Source organism: Sabethes cyaneus, chromosome 2, assembly GCF_943734655.1.
Source record: "Sabethes cyaneus chromosome 2, idSabCyanKW18_F2, whole genome shotgun sequence".
In the NCBI taxonomy this organism is placed as follows: Eukaryota; Metazoa; Arthropoda; class Insecta; order Diptera; family Culicidae; genus Sabethes; species Sabethes cyaneus.
In genome coordinates this window covers 189,750,560-189,777,514 of record NC_071354.1, presented here as the reverse complement: position 1 = coordinate 189,777,514, position 26,955 = coordinate 189,750,560, and the positions used below count along the sequence as shown (strand labels likewise).

Sequence of the window (26,955 nt, the reverse complement as noted above, 5' to 3'; positions counted from 1 at the left end):
GCTGGAGACTCGAGTAGGGTTTTAGTGGGTCGGGCCTCGGAACCTCACGCCCCATTAGGGGGGTCGGGATACCCAACCCCAAAACCTGAGTTGTCTGATAGTACCGTATTTTCTAAGGTGCTGAGCAAATTTCCTTACTCGTAAAAAAAGGCCATCAACCGCCATGCGACTCATTCGTATAGGTTTGACTGCAACGAGCTTCATCGTTTCATATTCGTTACTTTTGAAACGCTAACAATCTTTTCGTTACTTTTCGAACTCCACAATCCAAAACAAGAAAAATTACTAACGATTCGAAACAACTAATCATTGGAAAATTTACAACTGTGTCCCTTATTGCTAAGACAAAGCTATGAGAAGATAGCATATGAGCAGTATTATAGTAAGACTGCGACAGTGTACAAAATCAGCTGTGTGGTGTGTTTGCGTGCTTTTTTATCACACTGTCAGTTTGAGGAAAGTAAAGTTAGAGAAATAGGTATGCAAGAATGGTTTTCGCATACAATCAGTAATGCCAATTCCAGTTCAGCCAAAGAATGCAGCCTCTGCTGGCTCGATTCATCAGAAGCACTTTTCAACTCTTGATTGATAACCTCCTGCGCGCTCAGTGGTGCGCCTATACAAAGGATCCCCGAAGCTGGTGCATCGAGCCAGTGCGCCAGTGATCGCGATGGACGAAACAACGTTTAGTTCAAGCAGTATGTACTCCAGCGGGGAGGAAGAAATTTTGGCCAGCGAAGGATTACGGCTGAGTCGCTCCACTCGGTGGCGGGAACGGAGCCGGCACGTGAGCTACGAACCGGCAGTGTTGTTGTTTTGTTTTGCGTTGAGCTTATCGGGTAAGTCGCGTGAAAGCACAGCTGTGCGTACCTAAATGAGTTTTGACAACTTTTCCTGGAGATTTTTGAACAGAAATTGAGTTGACACATCAAATCATCTACCAGACCTGCCAGGTGCAGGGATTTGAACTGCACGACTGTCTGTTGGTTGGAACCGGTGCCAGTACGCCTGGCGTCGCGGAAATCGAGGCTCAGGTGAAACCAGCGGCCGCCAGCGTTACAACAACGATAGTGGTTATCAAAGCGGTGATACCCGCCTTCGGCGCGATAGTGTTTGGCGCGTGGTCCGATCGTTACGGGAGAAAGCCGGTCGTAGTGATAGCGTCCTTCGGTAATAAATAAACAATAATTCTTTTCAATTGAACTCGCGTTGCTGATAAATTATTTTTAATAGGTTTGCTTCTGTCGTACTTCGGACTTACCGGGTTGAATTATTTGTCCTCGTTCATGCAGCTCAATCCCTGGTACTATGTGGCGGCCTATATTCCTTTTTCTATAACAGGAGGAATGGCGGCCTTGGGGGCCGCGCTGTTTGCGTTTATAGCTGACGTGACAAACGACCACACGCGCACCATCAGAATGGGTTTGCTGAATGCCTCCATGTTGGTTGGATTACTCGCTGGGTCCTACTGTAGTAAATATGTTTTGGAATGGACAAGTGCAACAACTCTTTTTGTTATTGCAACGATTTGCGTACTGCTGGGACTACTCTACACCGCTTTGCTGGTCGAGGATAGTATCATACCCAGTTCGGACAGCGAACTTGGACCCAGTCTTGGGGAATTTTTCTCTGTCAGTCTGATAAGAGATATTGCGCAAGCTGCATTTCGTAAGAGAACGCGCTTTGTTTGGTGGATTTTATGGCTGGTGATTGCTTGCAATGCATTGATTGAACTTGCCGCCGGCGGGAGTCTGGTAGAATATGCTTATACTCACCATAGGTTCGACTGGAGTTTGATGCAGTACGGCCATTTTGCGCTGACTGAAAAAGGACTTGCGGTGATGGCGAATGTTGTAGGAATATTGCTGGCGAAAAAGGTAAGAATTGTCCTTTGTTTATTTGTTAGACCTTTACTACGTTAAAGTAATAACAATAACCAGTATTGATGGGATTAATTAATTTGCCTAAAGTAATTTACTACCGACATCGATATAAAAGAGCAATTTCATAAGGCAGCAGAAAATTAAAATATTCAATGCACACGAATTTCGCATCCTTTAACGGTTAATACATAATAATTTTGTGGTTATCGTACAGAGACTATGGATTACAGAGGCGCCGAGACACTCAAAATCCGCTAAATTTTGAAAAAAAAAAACGGAAGTACCATCATAAATAAAGGTAACTCTCGGCTTTCGTTCAAAATTTAGCGGATTTTGAGTGTCTCGGCGCCTCTGTAATCTATAGTCTCTGTAGGTTATCGTTGCCATTCACTATTACAGTCCCTCCCAATGAATGGTAAAAGATGCCACAACACGCAAGCCTATTCTAGCTCACAAATCTGAAAAGGACTGGAGAAATATAAGCAAAAGTATCAATGGAACAGTAGAAGAGATTGGTAACCGCCCAGTTAACTTCGAGGTACGATGCTAGTCTAACAAGCCAGTCGTAGGTTCGAATCCTGCACTGCATGGCTGCGAAATCTGTCGATAATGAAGGGTAATGTCTAAACACGGTTATACCCGGCGGCATTGCTTTTTTAGAAGAGAATGGTAGAAGAACAAGAAAGTATCGAAATAAACTTGTTATTATAGTAATCCTTAAGGCGGTACATGACGTGCTTTTTCCTGCACGGCGCCGAAAATTAGATAAAAGGAGGATCATTAAAGCAGCACTGACTAGGTTTGTAGTCCGTCGCTTTTTGCCAAATTAGGTTGAAACATGGTTGAGTCAAGTTATAACGGGAGCCAATTTTTGCATCCGAAACCCAACTTTTCTCCTACTGTTTTACCTGACTCACTGCGAATATGCGTGTTATTGAAATAAAACGTCACCATGCGTTTTATTCGTTTATAACGCATATGCAGCTAATATCGATAACAACCGATTTTTTATAAGTTGTGCTTTTGTTATTGCATTTAACTTGTAAAAAGTTGCATAAATAACAATTCAGTTTCACAATACAATTATTGCGTACTACTAGCACTTGCAATATAACGTTTAAGTACGTTATTTTTAGTGATCAACATCAACGATATTTTCGATACAAGGGCGATATTTTTCGAAACCTTTCGAACCAACACGATACCGCGAATACAACGCTATGCGCAGTGAGTCAGGTAACACAGTAGGTTCCCAAAATTTACCGATATTGCGTAACCCCTGCGTCCGAATTTGACTGACCGTCTCCTTTTCTAATTTTCTGCTCTTTTCCCTCCCTAGAAACACTATAAAACACCTTTTGTTTCGTTACTTTCTTTCTAGGACCTTGCCTTTGTCCTCCTGACCTTGGAGCTTGGACTTTACGCAACTCGAGTTTTTTTTCCCTTTTTTTGGGTACATTTTCCACTGCGACCAGTTATTTGATCTATTGTGGCAGGCCCCAGTTTATTGTACGCCACATCAGGGTGTCGTATCACTATTAGTATGAGTGATTTCCACTTGCTGATCGACGGCATTGTCCCAATAAGGTATTATACAACAAATAAAGTTTATTGCCTTATTGGGAGAATTCATCCATACATCTGAGGGTTGTATTAAAGTCATGTCAAAGAAAGTTTTTCTTTTATGAAGTAGTGCCACGCAATAGATGTTCCCCATTTTCACTTTCTAGGTTACAGAAACGACACGTGTCATCTTCTAATTTTCCCAGTTGTTTTAAGTGATATTTACTTGCGCAGTGGCCTGTTACGAGGCCACAGTAAGTACGTAAGTCCTTTTTAGACAGGCTAAGAAGTTTCTGGGTTATTGTTTTATTAGGAGATATAAATTTCTTTGATTGTCGAGCTGTCAGATTTTTTTTCCAGACATCATCAATCATTGATTTTTCCCAGTTTTTTAATTCCATTCTAATAGTACATTCTGAGACCCCACAGAATGGTTCTGGTCCAATGAAAGATTTAATCGATCCAGCTTTTGCCAACTGATCCGCTTTTTCATTGCCTTCAATTCCGCAGTGCCCAGGGACCCAAAAAAGATTTATTGTGCTTTTTCTAGCCACCTGCTGCAGCAATTGAATGCATTCCCAAACCAGTTTAGATGAACACGAAACTGACTTCAGTGCTTTTAAAGCAGCCTGGCTGTCAGAAAATATCTATACCTATAAAGAAGGATTTCTGTCTGTCTGTCTGTCTGTCCTGTGTTCCTTTTAGAATCAAAAACTACTGAACCAATCGGCGTGAAAATTTGCATGTAGAGGTTTTTGGGGCCAGGAAAGGTTTTAGTGATGGTTAGAGACCCCTCCCCCCACTAAGAGGGGGGGCTCCCATACAAATGAAACACAAATTTCTGCATAACTCGAGAACTAATCAAGCAAATAGAACCAAATTTGGCATGTGGGTGTTTTCGGTGACAAGAATTTATTCTATGGTAAATTGAGACCCCTCCCTCTTTATAAGGGGAATTGTAACTCCTCTCCCCTTTAAGAGGGGGGTGCTTCCATACAAATTTCCTCATAACTCGAGAACTAATCAAGCAAATGGAACCAAATTTGGCATGTGAAGGTTTTCGAGGGCAAGAAAATTTTCTACGGTGAATTAGGACCCCTCCCCACTCTAAGAGGGGGGGCTCCTGTACAAATGAAATACAAATTTCCTCCTAACTCGAGAACTAATCAAGCAAATAGAACAACATTTGGCATGTGGGTGTTTTTTTTGGTGACAAGAATTTATTCTATGGTGAATTGAGACTCCTCCCCTCTTTATAAGAGGAATTATAACTCCTCTCCCCTTTAAGAGGAGGGGCTTCCATACAAATTTCCTCATAACTCGAGAACTAATCAAGCAAATGCAACCAAATTTGGCATGTGAAGGTTTTCGAGAGCAAGAAAATTTTCTATGATGAATTAGGACCCCTCCCCACTTTAAGAGGAGGGGCTCCTGTACAAATGAAATACAAATTTCCTCATAACTCGAGAACTAATCAAGCGAATTGAACCAAATTTGGCATATGTGTGTTTTTGGAGACAATTTTTTTTTCAATGATGAATTGGGACCCCTCCCCACTTTAGGAGGGGGGGTCCTATACAAACGAAATACAAATTTCCTTATAACTCGAGAACTAATCCAGCAAATGGAACCAAATTTGGCGTGTAGGTGTTTTTGGAGGCAAGAATTTTTTCTGTGATGAATTAGGACCTCTTCCCACATTAGGAGGGGGGGCTCCAATACAAATGAAATACAAATTTCCCCATAACTCGAGAACTAATCAAGCAAATAGAACCAAATTCGGCATGTGGAGGTTTTTGGAGGCAAAAATATTTTCTACGGTGAATTAGGATCCTTCCACACTGCAAGAGGGGAGGCTTCTACACAAATGAAATACAAATTTCCTCATAATTCGAGAACTAATCAAGCAAATGGAACCATATTTGGCATGTGGGTGTTTTTGGAGGCAACCATTTTTCCCATTATGAATTAGGACTTCTTACCTTTTTAGGAGGGGGGGGGGCTCCCATTCAAACGAAATACAAATTTGCTCATAACTTTAGAACTAATCAAGCAAATGAAACCAAATTTGGCATGTGAGAGTTTTAGATGGCAGAATTTTTTTTCTGTGGTGTATTACGACCCCTTTCCCTTTTAAGAGGGTGGGTTCCCATACAAATGAAATACAAATTTCCTTATAATTTGAGTACTAATCAAGCAAATGGAACCAAATTTAGCATGTAGGAGATTTTTGAGTCTTGAATTTATTTTATGATAGTTAGAGACCTCTCACCCCTGTGGTAGGGGGATATGGACTCTCATACAAATAAAACAGAAATTTTTGCGAAACTCAAAAACTAATCCAACTCGAGAAATTCGAGACTCTTCCATAAAACATTAATCAATAACAAGACCACAAAAACTATCTATAGTAACACTAGATTATTCAGGACGAGCCGGTCGCGAGTGTTGCCGGTGACCCGCCGTCGGAAGCGCCGCCCACTGGGGGGCTTGCAAAACTCGAGATAGTGACAAAGATCATCCGAGATTCATGATTTATGTACAACACAGGTTAATTTGTGGCAATACGAAGTTTGTCGGGTCAGCTAGTATATATATATTTGCATTTCTATAATTTCGTCGCAGACAAACTGTAGCACATTCAATAATTGCCTGTATTTCTGCTTGAAAAACAGTCGGCCATTGGCCCATGGATATTGATATGTCGACTCCGGGGCCCGTTACGCCAGTTCCAACTTTGTTGTTTAGTTTAGAACCGTCAGTGTAGAAGATTATCGATCCTGGTTGAATATTGGGCCCACCTGATTCCAGGGATGGTTCGATCACTTTGACTCAAATTTGATTCATTTGACAGTAGCGTCCTAACCGAGCAAAATTTGACAAATTGATGTATGAGACATTTGTAGATAATAACTAAATCTACAATTTTGCTGAATAAAGTGTTGCTGTATCTTTTATAGTTACGGTGCTACAATGCTAGTACCTCATTAGTAACTAAATGAACGTTCATTTAGTTACTAAATAGGTACTAGCATTGTAGCGCCGTAACTACAAAAGTTACAGCAACACTTTATTTAGCAAAATTGTAGATCTAGTTATTATCTACAAATGTCCCATACATCAATTTGTCAAATTTTGCTCGGCTGAGACGGTAGTGTCAAATGAATCAAAATTGAGTCAAAGTGATCGAACCATCCCTGCCTGATTCCCACTCCGTGCGACTTGTTTCTGTTACATGGAATAGTCGTTCAAAGTTATATTGTCTATCCATCCAGTCCTCATGCGTTAATATGGGATTAATTTTAAAATCCTTTAAGATACTGAGATGGCCCCTAAGGTCTCCATCAAAGAGCTTTTTTGTTCTCCTTAACCTTAGTGCATTTTTCTCAGCTTCTAGTTGAACAAATAAGTGCAGTGGAAGCAAACTTAAAATAGAGTCTAACGCTTTTGATGACGTACTGCTAGTTGCTACGGTTATGGAGATTGTAGCTAATCTTAGCAACTTCTCTAGTTTCTTTTGAGCATTTTTAATCTTTGTTTTCGGCCACCAAACTCGAGTTAGTCCAGTCTTATCTTAACTTATTGCCCTGGCAAGAGGCTCCTTTGTTGATAAATGCACAATTCAGTAAGAAGGAAGGATGTGAGCTGTGCTTAAAGCGGCACTACTCACTTTGGCAGAACTGCTTCCGGATACTGTGATACTACGGCCGATTTCGCCACATCCTAAACATTCAGACTGAATGATTCAGTATTCTGGTAAACGGCTTGGTAATGCATACCATCGGTGCCTTGTGCTCTGGGCATAAAATAGACCCCACAGTGGTTCACAGCCTCTTACCTAGCAACTCCTACCCCAACCTCCTCGTGATACCAGCCGGGATACGAGCAACCTCGGTGGAGATCGGGTAACCAACCCCGGTGGAAACCAAGGTCGTATGCTGACAGGGGAGGAGGGCTCCTTCGAGCTACGTTGGCCCTCCGGCGATACTGTGGGGTTGGTTGCGGGCTTTGCAAGCCTGAACCACTAAAAAACCAAAGCAATGGACTCCGTAAATAATAATAATAGCTCTAATCGGAACAATTGGCAAAGACCCAGGCGACGAAAACAGACTAACGATTGGAAATTAGGAACATGGAACTGTCGGTCTCTAAATTTCCTCGGAAGTACCCACGTGTTTTCTAAAGAAGTGAAGAGCCGCAAGTTCGACATCGTAGCGCTGCAGGCGGTATGCTGGAAAGGAACGATGGTACGTACGTATAGAGATGGTCATACCATCTACCAGAGCTGCGGCAATACACACGAGCTGGGCACAGCTTTTATAGTGATGGGCGAGATGCAGAAGCGGGTGATCGGGTGGTGGCCGTCAAGAGCCGATTCTTCAATATAAGCATAATTAACGTGCACAGCCCTCACCTCGGAAGTACCGATGATGACAAAGACGAATTCTACGCGCAGTTGGAGCGTGAATACGACCGCTGCCCAAGACATGATGTCAAAAATAACATCGGGGACTGTAATGCTCAGGTTGGTCAGGAGGGGGAATTCAAACCGGTGATTGGACGGTTCAGCGCTCATCCGCAAACGAACGAAAACGGCCTGAGACTTGTCGACTTCGCCGCCTCCAAGAACATGGCCATACGTAGTACCTTCTTCCAGCATAACCTCTGCCATCGGTACACCTGGAGATCACCCAACCAGACAGAATCACAAATCGACCACGTTCTGATAGATGGCCGGCACTTTTCAGACATTATCAACGTCAGAACCTATCCGGGCGCTAACATTGATTCGGATCACTACCTAGTGATGGTAAGGATACGTCAAAAACTATCTGTTGTGAACAACATACGATACCGGCGCGCCGCCCACCACGGTATAATCTAGCGCGACTGAAGCAACCGGAGGTCGCCGAAAACTACTCGTTATCTCTCGAAATCGCGCTGCCGGAAGAGGGTGAGCTGGTTGAGGCCCCTCTTGAGGACTGTTGGAATGCCGTGAAAACAGCCATTAACAGCGTTGCGGAGAACGTCCTAGGCAGTGTGGCACCGAATCGACGTAACGAATGGTTTGACGAGGAATGCCAGCAGATATTGGCTGAGAAGAACGCAGCGCGGGTACAAATGCTGCGTAGAGCCACCCGTCAGAATGTGGAGCGATACAAACAGATGCGGAGGCAGCAAACCCGACTCTTCAAGGAGAAGAAGCGCCACCAAGAGATGAAGGAGTGCGAAGAACTCGAACAGCTGTACCGCTTTCACGGAAGTTCTATCAAAGACTCAACGGATCTCGCAAAGGCTTCGTGCCGCGGGCCGAAATGTGCAGAGATAAAGATGGAGGTATCTTGACTGACGACCGTGCGGTGATCGAAAGGTGGAAGCAGCACAACGTCAACGATGAACACCTGAATGGCGTGCAGGCTGAAGACCATAACTGCGGAGGAAGTGACTACGTTGGTGTAGCAAGTAACGAAGATGTGCCACCTCCATCGATAAGGGAAGTTAAAGAAGCCATCCAGCGGCTGAAGAACAATAAAGCAGCGGAAAAGGATGGCATTGGAGCGGAACTTATTAAAATGGGCCCGGACAAGTTGGCCGGCTGTCTGCATCAAGTGATTGTTAAGATTTGGGATACGGAACGACTACCGGAGGAGCGGAAAAACGGGGTTATCTGCCCTATCTACAAGAAAGGTGATAAGCTGGATTGTGAGAACTAACGAGCCATCACTATCCTGAATGCCGCCTACAAAGTGCTGTCCCAAGTTCTCTTTCATCGACTATCGCCAATAGCCAATAGATTTGTGGGAAGTTACCAGGCCGGCTTCATGGAGGGTCGGTCTACAACAGACCAAATCTTCACCCTGCGGCAGATCCTCCAGAAGTGCCGCGAATTCCGAGTCCCCACGCACCACCTGTTCATGAGCACCACCACCGCATATGATAGCGTAAACCGACAAGAGCTATGGACAATTTTGGACGAAAACGGCTTTCCGGGTAAGCTTACTAGACTTATCATGGGTACGATGGATGGGATCCAGTGCTGTATGAGAATCTCGGGTGGATTGTCGGACCCATTCGAATCTCGCAGGGGACTTCGACAAGGAGATGGTTTTTCCTGCCTGCTATTCAACATTGCGCTTGAAGGTGTTATAAGGCGAGCGGCGATCGAAATGCGGGGCACAATTTTCTATAAATCCAGTCAATTTATCTGCTTTACTGACGACGTGGATGCTGGATGGAAGATCAGTACACCAGACTGAAACGCGAAGCAGAGAAGATTGGATTGAAGATAAATACGTCTAAAACGAAGTATATGCTGGCGGGCGGGACCGAGCGCGACAGGGCTCGCTTGGGCAGTATCGTGGTAATCGACGGGGAAGAGTTCGAGGTAGTCGACGAGTTCGTATACCTTGGCTCGCTGGCAACAGAGGACAACAATACCAGCCGTGAGATTAAAAGACGTATTATCAGCGGAAGTCGGGTCTACTACGGGCTCCACAAACACGTGCGGTCGAACAATTTGAGCCCCCGTACAAAGTGCACACTGTACAAAACGCTAATTAGACCGGTTGTCCTCTACGGACACGAAACATGGACACTGCTAGAAGAGGACCTACGAGCACTCGGAGTTTTCGAATGGCGGGTGCTAAGAACCATCTTTGGCGGAGTGCAAGAGAACGGTGTATGGAGGCGAAGAATTAACCACGAGCTCGCGCGTCTCTACGGCGAACCAAGTATTCAGAAAGTGGTTAAAGCTGGACGGATACGTTGGGCAGGACATGTTGCTAGAATGTCGGACAACTATTCTGCAAAAATGGTTTTCGCATCAAATCCGGTAGGAACAAGACGAAGAGGGGCACAACGAGCGAGGTGGCAAGACCAGGTGGAGCGAGATCTGGCGAGCACTGGGTGCCCGCGGAACTGAAGATCAGTTGCCATGGACCGAAACAGATGGAGAAATTATACTGCGCAGGCCTTGTCATAAGACGTTAGGCCAATTAAGTAAGTAAGTAAGATTCAGTATTCAGTATGATTTCGTTATTGATTCTCGTCTCAGACATATAACTCTGAGTATTTTTGAATCTTTTGCTGACAAATCTGTTAGATCAATAAACTATTTTTCGTTACTTGATCTTGGGCTTAGAATATTAAGAATCAATATTGTTTAGTCAGCATTGTCAGTAAAGAACCAAAAATTTAAATCGTCCATCGTTTCAAAAGATCTCAATATATATTGATTCTGCTAAATCTGACCGTAGAATGTTTTTTTTATCCATGATTCTAATTCTAACTCAATCAAAAACTTTATTCTTAAAATAATTTTTTTTCAAACAAATTCTTCGACATCAATTGCAGCTTTTCGGATGGACCGACACCGTGGTAGCGCTGGTATCCATCATCAGCTACATCGTATGCTCCACCACGGAAGCGCTGGCCACCGAAGGATGGCAATTCTATCTCGCCAGCGGCTTGTCGACGTTCAAAGGAATGGAACGTGTTGCTCTGCTGTCTCTGTGCACTTACTTTCTCCCGTCGAATGAAATTGCAAAATTCTACGCGCTGGCATTTTCGCTGATTGGATTAATTCCACTGGTGTCGGGGTACATGTTTGGGTACGTTTACGAAGCGGCCGAAAGCAGCTGTCCCGAGATGTACATTTTCGCCGCAGCTGGAATCTATGGTTTGAGTTTTTTGGTTTTGGGGTAAGTTTCTTGTTTCTTGTTGTACTGAAATGCATGTTAATTGAAAACTGTTGCTAAAAATTGTTTTCCTACAGATTGATACAATGGCTTGTTAACAGACGCAACCAACCGGAGCTGTTGCTGTAGAAAATCGCTTGGATTCAATGGTTTTGATAATATATTGGATTTGAAAGAATTGACCGTGTTTCATTCATTAACAAATTTCATTTATTTACTCTTCCTATACTCCTCAAAATGGCAGTCACTTTTGAACAGCATAATTCTTCTATATATGGTAGGCAGCACCGTAGCGTGCGGTTGACCAGACTGGCCTCCACCAAGGGTGGAACCTCTTAGGGGCGCCATAAAGGGCCTATATTTCAGTAAAGCATTAGGAATAACGTATGCATGAAAAACTATACCGGTTTTAGCGATTTTTCACTGCCACTTTATCAGTTGATTTGCATGCATCAGCAATGGTGAAAACCGTCAAACAACTACGCTCGATGCTTTGTTCGTACATCCAGCGAAGAAGTTGGTTATGATGAAGCACTTCGTATCCGTCGAATAGAGCAATTTAACGTTCGCATCATCTTCTTCCGCGAAAAAGGCGAAATTGCTGTACGGAAGCCTGATTCCGGCCGTCCGACAGTGCAAAGCAAAGCCTAGATGCTACATTCCGTTATCGAAACTTGACCTGTTTTTATACGACAGACTTCGCAGCCAGCTGTTAGAGTGCAGGACAATCGCAGGGCCAGTTGCTACGATCCTATTGACTCTAGCAGCCTCTCCCAGTCTTGATTCGGACATACGACGACTGGCTTATTAGGCCAGCGTCATACCTCGTAGCCAACAGTGCACAATGTGCAAAAACGAGCTCGTAATCCCAAGAATTAGAAACCGCTATCAGAAGCATCAAATCCCATCGATTATCTCCTGTGCGAAATGCAAGAATAGTCCATTTTGCCCAATTCACTCCCATATACATAGACCTAATTAAAAGGCAAAAACAGTCTTCAGAAAAAATGTGTATTTTATCATACTGAATAACTTTGGGGAACAGTTGAAAGCAATAAATAAATTGGATACATAGTTATTGCGCAGAATTGATTTTTAAGTGTACTTTTCAAGCAAATCATCATATCTCGCAACTAGTAAAAGATATATAGTTTCTATATTCAGCAAAGTTGCTCATTTATTGTGTTTCTACAAATTTTCTGAAGAAAAAAAAATTTTTTTGACGGATCCAAAAAAACAAAAGTTTGTATCACCCTGATAGATGAGTATAAGATCACTCTAATGGTTAGAAAAATGCGCTATATTTTATTGACAAACTTCCCTAAAGACACCATCGTTGAATAACTACGAATTTTTTACGTAATGGAAAATGTACGTGTTTTTGTAGGAGAGAATCTAGGAGAGAATCAGGCAAAACGGACCGATTGTGAATTCATCACGGTGCTAAATCGATGACATTCAACTCTCCTGATGTCTTTCAAATGTACTGTGGTGCTATTCAAGTTTATTTTCCTGTCTTTGAACTAGTTTTAAACGACTAATCTCAAGTTTCTTTTTAGTCTTGACCTTGAAATGCGGTCTTACATATATATTAATATTTTTTGAAACGATGATTCTACAATTGATGAAGGGACGGTAGGGGAAAGAAAATGTAAACATTTGGAAGATAGTTGAGTTCATTTCACTGGCGGCAAGTAAGTTTTTATACTTTTTAATTAACTTTTATCGTGATTTTTGGCGATAATAGGGCACAATGGACCACCAGCATCAATCGATTTCCTGCATTTTTTTACATAGGAATAAGTTGCTTGTCTTGTAAGATTCAAAACCAGGGCAAAAACATTCCATCAAGAAGACTGGCAACTCTGCGAAAAGTCGAGAGACAGTAACAGCAATGCTATCTACCGAGTTAAAGTTGAACTAACACATACTAGTGTGTGTAAATCAAAATATGGATGTACACAAACACGTATGCAATGCGTTGCCACGCTCGCACACATCTTTTCCCACCACTACATGTACACACAGCTTCAACTTTTGTTGGGAGGGGTGCGCTGTTGCTTCTGTTGCTTGTCATTTGTATGGGCGCGAGGAAGAGATGCCAGTCTTCTTGATGGAATGTTTTTGACCAGGGGCTTCTAATTCTTGGGATTACGAACTTGTTTTTGCTCATAGTGCAGTGCTGCGCGGAAGCTAAAAATGAAGATCGAAAGCAAGGTGACCTCATCGTTTCGCGCCTTGGGCCGGGAGGTCAGAGAAACCGGCTAAACGGCGAAGAAGTACTTGGCCAAAATGGACATTTTTATGCGGAAGTGTCAGTTGAAGCTGGGCGTGCTTGAGTTGCAGCCAATCGCCCAGAGAACGACTGAAGGTGCTGGTGGAAAACATTTTACCGACGAAGCACGATGTCGTGGTCATAATAGGCGACAAAAACTATTTGACGCTGGACGCAACGATTGACAAAGGACCGAATACTTTACGTCCCCCCCAAAAAGGTGAGTGATGACGTCGAGTATATCTTCCGCCCCAAGTTCCCGAAGAAGATCCTTCTGTGGCTGACGATCAGAGAGAAGAGAATGTTCAAGCCGCTGTTATTTCGTTCAGAGCTTATGGTGAACGCAGAGATACGACGATACAGTATGAAGTACCAACCGGAATGTGTTTTTTTGGCCGGACCTGGCCTTGGTCCATTAAGCCAAGAGATAACTAGAGGAGATGAACCGGCTGAAGATAAAGCTTGTACCGACGATCACCAACTCTCCTAACGGCCCCCAATTGCGATCAATAGTAAATTTTAGGATGAACCTCAAACGGAGCATTTACTTCAAGAATTTTGAGCCCAAACCGGAGGAAGACCTGATCGACAAGGCCTCGAAAAAGTTGAATAATATGCCAACGTCTATCTTTTGATCGGCCATAGCGAAGATTCTGGTGAACCTGGCCACCTGGCAGGGAGCAGGGTGTCGAAGCATTTTTATGGACGGCTTAATACATGATTCTAAGTAGGATGGATAAGGGGCGAATACGAAAAAGTGATATACTTGGAACGAGTATTGATTTAAGAAATAAGGGGGCGCCAAATTGGGTTTCCGCCTAGGGCGCCACAATGTCACGCTACGACTCTGATGGTAGACTAGGTACTTTAAAGTTATTTACTCTCATTAAAACAATCATTACATGCCGATACACAGGAATCTCACTGGATGGAGCGGGTTGTTGCTCTTTATCCATAACCTAGTGCCCAGGTCCGTACTTTAAGATCAATGAGTGTGTAATGAGTAATGTTGTAAGTATAGTACCAAGTACAACATTGCATTTTTAACGAGAGTCACACAAAACTTAGTACATTTTTAAGTTCGACAAATTTACGATGGTTTCATATTTTATCAATTGTTATTTTGTAAATTTTTAATAAATTTTGTTAAGAAATTAGCCGCACCCCAAATTATTTTTATGTAGGTACATTGTAACCGACGTAAACTTTGGGTGTACCTAAAGTCTCCTTTACGTTTGTTCAAATCCCAGCACTGACTGTTAGCCGTGAAATTCTTCGGCTGACCAGCTGAGTTCAATCAGTTTGTTACAGCTGGCTAGCTGTATTTCCAGCAGTCTTCATCAGTATCGCGATAAATGCGCAACGCTTTTTTTCCTTTGCTATGGCGCACGTCATTTCGCGTGCCGTGCTGATCGTGATTGGCGGAGTGGCGTCGGTTGCTGGCATTGAAACAACGATCGTGCCTCCTTTTTCCACTATCTAACAGTTTACTGAATGGGAAATAATGATCTGTTGCTGATGATGATTCAATTCCCAGCGCGTTTGTTTTGGGTGCGATAAGGAGCAATGTTTATATATAAAATGCGTGAGAATTTTGCTTCCGATATCGATAATGCGGCGGTTACGTGTGACAAATTTGCGACCAGCGTGAAAGTGCGATTAGCGATCTAGCGGTGTGTACCTTCAGTTGCAGTACGAAACTTTAGCTGAATGGTAGCGTTCTCGAAATCTTCCTATCAGGAATCAACGAATAGGACCATTTAAGTTTTTATCTATCCGAATTGTTATGTCGGTAATTGACCCAGTGATTCAACGAAAATGCCCCTTTTTGGGCTGCTGATTCATAATTACAATCCAAATTTGGTCCGATATCAATGAAAAAACAATCGTTATCGGTGTGGTTCTTTGTTAGTAAGAGCTCCTCAAGTGAACGCTTTCAGATAACCAGTCCTTTATCCGAGTGATTGCTGCTGTGTTAGACTTAAAGTGACCATGAACGTCAAAGGGAGCACATCGTACGAAAGTGTTATTTGCGATGAGAACTCGCCCTTGCTGCGACAACAAAGCAGTGGCGCAGGTTCATCCAGTAGCAGGCAGAAGGCAGAAATCTCTAAAAAATCTCAATGTATCTCGCTGGAACTCACTGCAGTGACCTTGTGCTTCGGTTGGGCTGTTTCAGGTTTGAGAACGGATCGAAGAGTATATTTTTTTACGTTCTAATCGTTGTTATTTCTTTGTTTGCTTCGTTGGATTCCGTAACCATTGCAGCTATCGTTCTAGCGAATCAAATTATATATCAAACTTGTGTGCACTTGGGATATGACAAGCAACAATGCAAGTTGCTGGGAACGAGCGGAGCAGTCAATCTGACGGATCTCGAAACAGCAGTACAACCGACGGCGGCGGAGATCTCGATGATTGCCAACATCATCATCTCGGTCGTTCCCGCCTTGTGCGGGCTGCTGATGGGTCCGTGGTCGGACAGGTTCGGTCGTAAGCCTGTGATCATGATACCGTGCATTGGTGAGTATTTTTGCGATTAGCTTAATTTTGCAGTTAAAATTATTTTCCTAGCATTTCTGAATGCATTTTAGCTGATTCGTTGGTTTTTTCTTTAATTTTCTTTACGAAATACGGCAAAACATAACTTCTGTAAAAAGCAACCCGAATTTATTCCTTTGTGACTTAGCAAAGCGTTATAGTTGCTGTCATTAATAGAATTATTTCACGAGAAAAAAGTTAAACATTTAAGATCATTGTGTCTCGGTGCCCAGAGGCTTCGATTATGTAAATTTCAGAGGATTATTTATTGGGATTATGACGAATGACGTGAGCTACACATGGGCTTTGCTAAGAAACTGCAATACATCAAAGTTAGATCATTGTATTCAAGCCCAACTTCTAGCACGGAGATGGGATGGGATTGTACTACTATTACCTAACAAGATGAGTTAACACCGGATGACAGTTTACGCTAGTGATGTAACGGCTTTGCATAGCTGGAAATGCATTTACAGAAAAACTTTTATTGTCAGCATAATAACTACACAAATCTATTGCTATAAAAATAAATTTACATCATGGTGCAGGTGCCAAGAGACATGATACACGATTTTTTATGATCTCAACATCTTATCGTATTCTTGAATCTTGTTATTCGTCATTACGCCAGCAAAAAGAGCTAAGTAATTTAACCGAAACAGTTTCGATCGAAATTAACTCTCTATACCCACTCCAGATTTGCCTGAAAATAGAATTTAGTTCTTTCGTAACTAGATTCACGATTAAATTATTTCCTAATTCCAAAATTTAATTGGTCGGTATTAAATCAGACCGGACCAAGTCGCAATATTAAAAAAAACCGATTTAATCCACCTAATGGTGAAAGGAACCTTTGTTATACGGTCATTGCATTAATACTTCAAATTGTTAGGAAAATAGATCAGACTAATCTCATGTTTTTGTCTTGACCTTGAAATGCGGTCATACATATAATTATTTTTTTTTTTTTTTGAAACGGTGGTTCTACAATTGATGAAGGGTAGGGGAAAGAAATGAAAATTTTTGGTGAAGGAGGGGAAAGTTCGGAAAGGTGAGGAGGGGGGAGGCTATTGGTAGCCACGCTTAACAAGTAGCTCATTGGACAAAAGGTAGGAGTCAAAACGATTATTTAGTTGAAAATGTTAACAGATACGGTTATTTATCTTAAAACAATATAAACGCGTTTTCCCTACAACGATGGTGATGGTTGTTACGTCAACTATGCATCCATGGGCAGCGAAGTCCATACCTTTAGTATAACCTGATGGATTGGACAATACACCCGGCGAGGATACTGTTCTTTCCAATGTCGTGGACATGCCTCCATTGTTCGTTCCGGTTCTCTCCAACTTATTTTTTATTAAAGTGGAGGACCGTTTGGTGAGAAGAATGGTAGACTGGATGAAACTGGGAAATTTAGACGAGGCCAAAAATATATTGGGTAGTTTAATTGGTAAGTGGGACTCCAGCCCACGCTTCCTCGGTTGGTGCCCGAGTATTTTGGCAATTAAACTATTACCACACAACCCTGTATTAGATAGTCTCATAACTTATTTTGTCCCTGCAATCTAACCATTCCATATATGCACTCTCTCCAAGCTGTTCACCGATCCGCACATCAGTCTTCCGAGGTACTCTACATCAACTCCTTCCAAGGATAACCGCCAAATGTTCAGTTGTATCTTCCTCGTTGGTTTCGAATACATTGGACTACCGTGCGCGGATCTTGCTTACTATGAGGTAATGGTCCGACTCGTCCGAGCTGACGTTTGATCTCCGGAAGGATCGCACAACTGCGACATCAGAAAGTGTTGGTCATCAACCAAAACATGGTCGATCGAAAAGCAGGCCGCTCCATTAAAGTGTTTCCAGATGTGCTTACAACTGTTCCAACGTACAAAATAGATACTACAGACAATGTTGCTATTCATCGATAAAAGTACTGATTCGGTTATAAACACACTCAAAGGTGATTCCATAACGTCAAATTCTCTGGCAATGCTTTTCTAGCTGAGAATTATTAAATGCGAGTGAGAGAAAAGCGAATTACCACTCACTCTTTTTCATGCATTGATTTGATCACTAGTGATATCAATCAAAAACGAATACCTCGCGTTTTGACTCATCGCGATGAGTAGCTTTGATTTATCAATTTTGGAAAACAGTCAAAAGCGCTATCGGATATTGAATTATACCGTCAAAAAAACATGTACCTAACATTTATGCTGGTTTTTCGACTATTAGCACCTGAGATACTTTGAACATACATTTTTGCGACATAATACATAAATGCACTTCAAAACATCAACGTTCTTCTACACCCAGAAGACTTTTAATCTCATGGACTTATTTTAACATGCTATTCATAATTTTTCAACATTCACGTTGAGTGCACCAGGATCAAATTTTGAACAGTAGCCGACGATATTTTTGTTACCAGCCTTCATCGTTAGTCACACAAGAAGTAGATGTATTATTTTTCATAGCTTCGAACCTTCGAGGCACCAATTAATAATAATAATATTGCACCAGGTTTGCATTTCATTGAAACTAAATCTTAAAACTATTTTGTTTGTCCGTGTGCCGCTTGAAGTTACTGGTTGTGTATGGCGTTGCAAGTATATGTTGACGTTTGACAAGTTCATAATTATTATATGTGATACGAATAACGTTTTATATTTGAACGAGCAATATTTCTTTTGTAATTTGCCAAAATATAGGGTAAAGAACTAGTTTTAAGCAGTCTAAGCAGGTCACTGATTGTTTTACCTTATTACAAGCGATGGGTTGACTAAGTGGGGGATATCAGCATACCAATCTTCTTGCTATCTTTAGTTCTTCAAGCTGTTACCATTGGAAGACACTATTGTTGAGCTAAACTTTTGATTTTTCGCTTTAAAAGTTGGAGCGGTGGAACTAATTTTGAACACACCGAACCCATTTTCACCCGCAAGGTGCTATTTTAAGCAATCCTGAAATCTGAATTTTTTTACGTCCCGTTAAAAAATCCCTCGAACTTTTCCTCCTATTCAGTAAGTTCGCGTTCCTATCTGCGACCTACTAATCGGCATCTGATGCGTAATCGGCATAGATGCGTAAAATGCCATCTGTCTAAATTGTTTATCGGGGCAATAAACGTTCGGCAAACGGTATTCGTCGTCTCTTTTATTCTCTGGTGTTCTTATGGGAAACTGCGAGTTTGACGTCTCACTCGCTGTTCATAAGGATGGTGGGAGAACAAAAGAGGTAAACATATAGCAGTACAAACGATTTCTCTTGAAAGTATTCAACCACGTTTTCACAATAGGAGGTTTCAGGTAATATCAAACTTAAAATTCTTATTTCCAGAACCGAAACAGTGTCTTGGCAACACGATAGTTCATCAGTTGTGCTGCAGCTGCTGCTAGTGGTGAACAGGTTCCGTCAATTCAGAATTTGTTTTCAGTTTTGTTAGAAAATAATAAAACTTTTGGCTAGTGACAAACCCTTAGATAATAGAAAAAACTACAAGGTATACATCCCTAAGGGTTGTACGAAAGGGTGACGTAGGACTGTGTCATATAATACTCATTACATTGATAACATGTTTTAATCGATGAAGTATAACTTTATGTCTGATCATTAGATCAAAGACCAATGCAAACTACATTTATGGCATATGCATATTTAAGTATCTGTGAGTATCATTGTTTGAGTGTTTATTTGTAAAAGAAGAGCGAAATATTCTGATTTAATTCTTCACTGAATCAATGGTGGTTTTGAAAAAAACCGTTTGAAATTGTTTGGTAGCCCTGAAAAGAACTATGTTTGAGCTGATAGTACTTCTTAAAAATCAGTACTATAATTACTGTTGCCAATATATAGCTGGATGTCGCTATTCGGTCCTTTAGACTCTAGGATGATGGTTGCCCGCTAATACAGGAGTGATAGGAAATACCAAATCACTGTAAAGTAGAAATGGATTAGTTTTATCAAAATAGTGACCGTCCGTCAGTGCGATTGTGCGATGAATGAGCAGACGGCGAACCAAGAGTACCATTTTATAGTCACTGGCACTGCCGCTGCTGCTTGTAAGCTAGTGTAGGTGGTGGAGGAAACCATATCGGCTGCTGCTGCTTAAATGATTGTCCGACACTGATTGAGCAAGCTATCGAACAATTTCGCATGTCTGCGATGGGGATAATGCAAAATGTAATGTTAAGTGCATCGTGTGGGATTCACGTTGGCCATTGCCCTCTGATTCCGCTTGTCTTTTGGACCGGTGTTGCCGTCAATAGCCATCGATGTTGCCGATTGGATTGGAAAAGGGGTGTGGCTTACAAAGTGGTCTCAAGGTTATCATTTGGATCCAAATCCTTTGGTGTATCTAATTGTCGTCCGTGCCTGTGAAGCTAGGCGATAACAAGGGAAATGTATGGAAAAATTCGACCTTGAATCTTTACACACATTTTCACTATTTAGCGTATAAAAAATTATTATTAGTATGTTACTATAAAATTGCTGGACATTTTATCTATCCAACGACATATTAACTGTTATGTTTCGTTCAGTAGTATAGTAGCTATTAGCGTTTGAAATATTTCATTCAAACGTTACACTTCTATTTCTCGTTTTTACAAAGTGCTACCCAGTCCCAGTATAGTAAACAAAGACGTAGTCCTACGTCAAAAAGAGACTGAATAATATGGTATGTGACAATTGAGTGCTTGACTTTCAGAGTGGTTGTAATCAGTGCTGAAAATTTGATGAATTCGTTAGTAGCGAGGTGGCGATTGCTGAAGAACAGCTGAAAAATTTACGTTTTTGGACAACAATTTTTAATTCATCATATTTCTTGTCGGAAACCCAGTAAACACGAAATACGCGTGTATATACATGATGTTTACCTCATTTTGGGGAACAGCTGATGCTGGAGGAACAAACCGAAAAATAGCGATTACTAGTTGTGTTTCTCCGTTTGCCACACTGCAGAGCACATATTTCAGTCAAATTTTCCATCCTGTTCCAAATGTGCATTTGTATCCCCGATGACTATTTTTATGTCATGTCCTGGAAACTGTCCATATGTCCTCTTAAGAAGATCATAGAACCTTTCTTTTACGTCACCTGGTTTGTCGTTCGTCGGCGCGTACACATTAATCAGGCTGTAGTTAAAGAATTTGCCGTTAATTCTCAATACGCATAGACGGCCATTAATGGGCCTCCAGCCTCCACCTAATGACACGCTTCATTTCCTTTTCATGTAATACGAATCCGACTCCATGCCATTTTGCCGCCAATGGTAGATGAGATACTTCAATGTCGTGCCCATAATAGAATCTGCTGCGCAGAGTTCGCGTTCTCCTATCTTCAACCATCACACTTCCTGGATGACTGCAACCTCGACCTTCCTCTTCTGCAGCTGTATTGCCAGTTGATTATCGATCGTCGAGGTGCGCCCGTGGTTGCAAACGGACATATCATCCAGAAAACTTCAAGGTAACAGATTAGGGTCCCCGCGTCCGCAAGTTGGCTTTTCGGATGCTAAAGATGTTCCAATCTCCGAGTTGTGGAACCAATGGTGTAAGAGACTCCTACCTCCTGTACACCAGAACAGAATCTTCGACCAACAAATTCCACCGAAGAACACACGTGAGCAACCTGTCTCAAATCTCCGCTCTGAGATGCGTGCACAATCTGTGAGCCGGAACATTACCAGAACCTCCGCTGAGGGATCCCCCTTTCATCTCTGGACAAGGATCTTCTCCAGTTCCTCAACCACGGCATAGAAACAAACCACCGGCGTTTGAGATCTAAGCTGAAAACACTACCTGCATGTTGAACTAGAGCCACCTGCCCACCAGACAGGCCGTTCAAAGGACTTATCAGACTTTGGAGGAAGCCCAAAAAAACTATTTGCTCTATTTTTCGATTTTCAACTCATCCACCATGTGTGAATGTGCGGATTGTCTAACGAAAAAAACATGCTCAGGTTGCGACCACAAAGGCAAAGCTGATGAAGCAGTAAAGTGTCGCTTACTTCATTCATCGAACGTGCACGGAGCAATGACCTGACCACCCCAATATGTAGCACGGACGGCAGGATACGATCGTACAAGCAATTGACAAGAAGATTCGTTCATTACCGTTTCCGGTCTCAGGCTGATCAGCTTGATCCAGGTTGCCCTCAACGTGGAAAGTCTAGTTGGGACAGTCGAAGCCTGTGAGATAGCGGAGATCATGTACAATGCATCCCTGAGGCTTCGAGGCCTCCCAGTCGTATGTCCGATCGGCCAATCGTCGTATGTTCGAATCTCGACTGGGAGAGGCTGTTAGAGTCAATAGGATCGTAGCAACTGGCCCTGCAATTGTCCTGCACTCTAACAGCTGGCTGCGAAGTCTGTCGTATAAAAACAGAAGGTCAAGTTTCGATAACGGAATGTAGCACCTAGGTCTTGCTTTGCTTTGCATTCCTGAGGTAGGAGTTGTTGGAAAGGTTGCCGCCGATATTGAAGCTGGACTGGGTCTAAAATTCCCTAAGCAATCCTCATCCAAACCTACTGGACTTCAGCTCATGGCTACGCTTCGTCGCTGAGGACGCCATCGCGCCGTTACAATTTCTACGGGCAGTAATCACCGCCCCAGGACTTCGAAAACAGACGGTAACTTGAATTTTCACTTCGAAGAGGACCACTAGTCGCCGAGAAAGCCACTGCATAGAGCAGTAAGCCTACCTCTGAGGAGCCTGACAGGAAACGCGTGGACAGCAAAGAATCTCAACCTTAGCGCAATGCAATCGGTTCAAAGAGCTCACCATCCGTAGTACAATACTTGTTATAAAACAGTTGAGATGACACGAAGTGGGCAGTTGTACGGGAGTTTAAGATGTGTTGAGAGTGATTACGGAAGCACAACGGTCCACTTGCATGAACAAGGCGTGCGGGATTGGCAGCTGTTCCTACCTTTAGCATTCACTTCTACACGATGCAAAAAGGTATTCATCTGCTGCTCCGGCTGCAAAATCTCCACCGAACTTTGGGGATCAGGCTTCCAATAGAAGCTGTAATGTACACCAAGGGCAATCTGAAATTCTTCAAAGGCGGTGCGAACCTACGCTTTTGTTGACATCAGATAAGCACTTACACTGATGGAACAGAGTTTGGCCAAAGAACTAGAGGTCGAGGTACCCATGAAGTCCTTATATCTCCGATGAACTGCCGGCACTAGCCGACCGTAAAGCCACGCCCAAAAGGTAAACTTCCACAGCTCCAGCATCACGACCCCTACCAAGAAGTTCAAGCTTACCGAAGAAAGTATACACTGTTGGAGGTCTACAACTTCGACCCCAAACGTTACTGACACCTAAGCTACAGAAAAAGTATCGCCATCGGCAACGTATGCCGCTGCAATCGTATCAAGAGGTCAGTCCGCGTGTTCTCATCGGCCTGGACAACTCAAGCTTGGGCAACGGTATGAAGTGCCGCAAGGGTAACCGAACGAACCAGAACAAAGTAGCTAAGACGCGTTTGAGCTGGATGATCTACGGGTGCTGCTCTAGGACCACGAAAAGTGGAAGTCACATTAGTCATCACAACATTTGAATTTGTCAGTGCGAATCCAAATCTGATGAGGAGCTGCACGAGGTCATAAAACAGTACTTTTCACTGGAAAACCTTGGCATCAGTATGCCGAACAAACTGACACCCCTATTCTGTATTTCGAACGGGTTTATGTTTCGTTCGAAACTGACATTTCGTTCGAAAAAACACTGGCTCGAACGAAAGCTCTTCATATGAAAAAACAACTCGATCGAAATATTTCAACTCCTTCGAAATACAGAATATGGGTGTGATACTATCTAACGATGATCAAAGAGCGACTGAACTGCTGTAAACGCTAACAACACGCACAAATGAACGCTACGAGTCTACCCTTCTTGGCGGTACGACAACATCCAGCTTCCGGACAGCAGACCGATGACGCTATGATGGTGAAGACGCCTTGATCGGCGAATGCAGTAGAATGCGAATCTAGCACTGGCGCTAAACGCGAAAATAAACGATTATTTAGCCAGGGACTACATCAGGAAACTCTCGGCAGAGGAACTAGAGATGAGACGTGACCGAATTTGGAACCTTGCGATATTTTCTGTAGTCAATCCCAACAAACGAGGCAAAATAAGACTTGATGTTCCATCAGTGAGCATAGAAACGGAGGATCAGCATTCCCAGCTCTTCTTGTGGAAGAAGAATAAATGTATTTATATCAGCAAGTGATGTTGCTTGGCGCGCGAGCTACTCTCCAAACACCGCTCGGTACGTCAAAAACAGTCGCAATTTAAGCAATGCAATTTAAGCAGGGGTATCCTGAAGCCGCTCATACCATTATCCATCAGTATTACGTGGACGACATGCTGTTCAGCGTTGAGACAGTTGAGAAGGCAATCCAGCTGGCAGCGCACAATCCACGAATGTCGGCGGTAGTTGCTGCGATAAATGGAGAAGAAACCAAGGCGAAGTACTTGTACCACTGAAAGAGTGCTCGGAATGTGGTGGGATATTACAACGGACTGCTTTGCGTACAAGCTGTCTTTCCGCCATGAAGCTGACCTGCTGTCTGGAGGTAAACGACCTATAAAGTGTTGCGTAAACTCATGATGGTATTCGAGCCGCTCGGGATGTTCAACCACATCCTGATACTCTCTGAAGCCTGCTTCAGGAGATTTAGAGAGCATCTGTCGTTGGGGATAAGCAAATTCACGACTTCGAAAAGCGGCTTACATGGGAATCAGATATAAACTTTCCGCGCTGTTACCATCACATCTGCAGAAGACATGCGTGGATGCGAGTGAGAACGGTCTCGCGGCAACCGTCTGCTTACGCTTCTAGGGATTCCTGTTGATCAAGGTTCAAAAGCGCTATTTTTGGACAGATTTCAGGGATGTCTTGGGCTGGTTGCCCTCGGACCATCGGCGCTACAGTCCGTATGTAGGCGCACGGATCAGCAAGATTTTTGAAACAACAGATCTATGGGAACGACGATGGGTTCCTACAAAGTTGAACGTGGCGGACGACAAGACCAAATGGATGAAAAGCACTCTTGACCTGCCCAGCTCTCGCGGATGGTTTAGTGGACCTGACTACCTTTGGAAGACAGAAAAGGAATGGCTGGCAATGCCGCAGTCCAGCAGAGTTACCGACACGAAGCTTCGAAAGCACTTTCACCTTCACTTCAAGATTTTCGAGCTGATCATCGATACGAGCCGCTTCAGCAAATGATTTGTGCTACTGAAGACTACAGCGTTGTGTTCCTTGCTATCAGCAACAAACTTCAATGCCGTTTTTCTCGAAACCCAACGTTTTTTTTGGAACCAGTTCATAGAACTTTTTGAAAATATTCCTATTTTTACATACGAAATGATCACCTTAACTGTCGCCCTATTATAGAATTAACGAAATTCTACACTTATTTACTCTAAACATTTTACTTTTTCAGGCTACTTCATAACATACATTTCCAAGGCAACAATCTGCTACCTTTCGGACAGCATGATTCTTAGCCCTTGGCTATATGTGGCGGCCTACCTGCCAGCTGCTCTGGCCGGCGGAACCACCGTTGTATGTGCCGGTCTGTTCAGCTTGCTCACGGACATCACGACGGAAAAGAATCGAACCGTCCGAATGGGAATTCTGCAGGCGTGCACGCTAGCGGGGGCGTTTATCGGAATGATGTCCAGCAGTTTCATCCTAGCGTGGACCAATGCCACTACGGTGTTTCTCATTTCCGCCGGGATGATGCTGTTCTCCGCTGCTTACGTGAATTTTGCTATTGTGGATAGTGTCGCCGGTCGACGGACCGTAGCCGGCGGTACCTGTGCGAAGTTGCGGGAAATTTTCCGGTTCGATTTACTGCGTGATCTGTTTAACACTTTCTTCAAGGCAAGATCTGGGTATGATCGGGGAATCATATGGTTGACGGTTGCAATCGGAGCGATTACCGTGTTGGGAACAAGGTCCGGTGACGTAATGTACATGTACACGAGGAAGGTATTCAATTGGACGTTGGAGGATTTTACGCTGTGGCAGTCGGTGGATTTTTTGTCGTTCATTGTCGGCAACTTCTTGGGAATTATAATTTTGAAAAAACTATTCAAGCTGCCGGATATTGCCATCGCCTTCCTGTCGGTGTTATGTTTTGCTGGTGATAGCTTCACGAAAGGGATGGCCACCCAGGGGTGGCAGTTTTACATGTCCACAGGGATAACGCCACTCAAGGGAACGGAAGGACCGGCACTGATGGCCATATCGTCCAGCATTTTGCCGTCGCATGATATTGCAAAAATCTACTCGATGGCGATGTCCCTAACGGCTATGGTGCCGCTTGCGGCATCCCCGCTGTTTACGTACATCTACAGCCGGACGTTAACCTCGACGCCGGCGGTATTTAACTTTGTCGCGTCGGCTGTTTTTTCGATGAATCTACTGCTGGTGGGGTAAGTTTGAAATTTTCCGAACATTTTCCTGCAAATGTTTCCCGATATCTAATGGGCGGCAAATTTGTTTGCAGAGTCATACACGTTCTGTTGAGCAAACGGCGAAAACACCGACGATTGCTGTCGGATGACTCGGCACATTCGGAAAGTGGCGGCAATTACGATAGCAGCCATTGTACTACTATCGACGACGATGATGATGATAATGATGAAGTAATAGCGTAGACTTTAATGTGATAATAGAGTGTACAGTAATGTTAGACGGTGCTTCACACTGGTTGTGAATTATATGTATTATATCGATAATAAATGTCATCCGTTTTTGTCTTTCTACTATAGGTGCCTTTCGGATTACAAACGTTTGCATGTTTTTAGTTTTATTTTTTCATCTTCTCTTTTATGTATAGGTTTTATTTTTCTTTTGTATTGTTTCACTTACATTTAAATACATTTGACATTATCGTTACATTTCCATTTTTACCTATTCTCTCATTTTCATGCCTTGCCAGTGTTATAATTATTTTT

The 26,955-nt window shown here is 42.9% G+C and overlaps 2 protein-coding genes across 2 annotated transcripts; both read left to right on the top strand.

Moving 5' to 3' along the window:
* The first annotated feature begins 670 nt into the window (after positions 1-670).
* LOC128737957 (proton-coupled folate transporter-like) lies at positions 671-11,283 on the top strand. The gene is made up of 5 exons (XM_053832741.1): positions 671-839; positions 913-1,170; positions 1,234-1,877; positions 10,800-11,146; positions 11,221-11,283. Exons 1-5 carry the CDS (start codon positions 671-673, stop codon positions 11,270-11,272), a joined length of 1,470 nt encoding a protein of 489 aa, XP_053688716.1. The 3' UTR covers positions 11,273-11,283.
* Positions 11,284-14,800: 3,517 nt separating this feature from the next.
* Positions 14,801-26,687, top strand: LOC128737563 (tetracycline resistance protein, class E-like). The gene is made up of 4 exons (XM_053832233.1): positions 14,801-15,597; positions 15,687-15,941; positions 25,434-26,430; positions 26,505-26,687. The coding sequence occupies exons 1-4, from the start codon at positions 15,411-15,413 to the stop codon at positions 26,653-26,655; spliced, it is 1,590 nt and encodes a 529-aa protein (XP_053688208.1). The 5' UTR covers positions 14,801-15,410; the 3' UTR covers positions 26,656-26,687.
* The last annotated feature ends 268 nt before the right edge of the window (positions 26,688-26,955 follow it).

Bases quoted from the DNA above. Each gene is read 5' to 3' on its own strand.
- LOC128737563 (XM_053832233.1), top strand. From the start codon at position 15,411: ATGAACGTCAAAGGGAGCACATCGTACGAAAGTGTTATTTGCGATGAG. The intron at 15,598-15,686 runs GTTTGAGAACGG...TAACCATTGCAG, and splicing joins CTTCGGTTGGGCTGTTTCAG to CTATCGTTCTAGCGAATCAA. The intron at 26,431-26,504 runs GTAAGTTTGAAA...ATTTGTTTGCAG, and splicing joins ATGAATCTACTGCTGGTGGG to AGTCATACACGTTCTGTTGA.
- LOC128737957 (XM_053832741.1), top strand. From the start codon at position 671: ATGGACGAAACAACGTTTAGTTCAAGCAGTATGTACTCCAGCGGGGAG. The intron at 1,878-10,799 runs GTAAGAATTGTC...CATCAATTGCAG, and splicing joins GAATATTGCTGGCGAAAAAG to CTTTTCGGATGGACCGACAC. The intron at 11,147-11,220 runs GTAAGTTTCTTG...GTTTTCCTACAG, and splicing joins TTGAGTTTTTTGGTTTTGGG to ATTGATACAATGGCTTGTTA.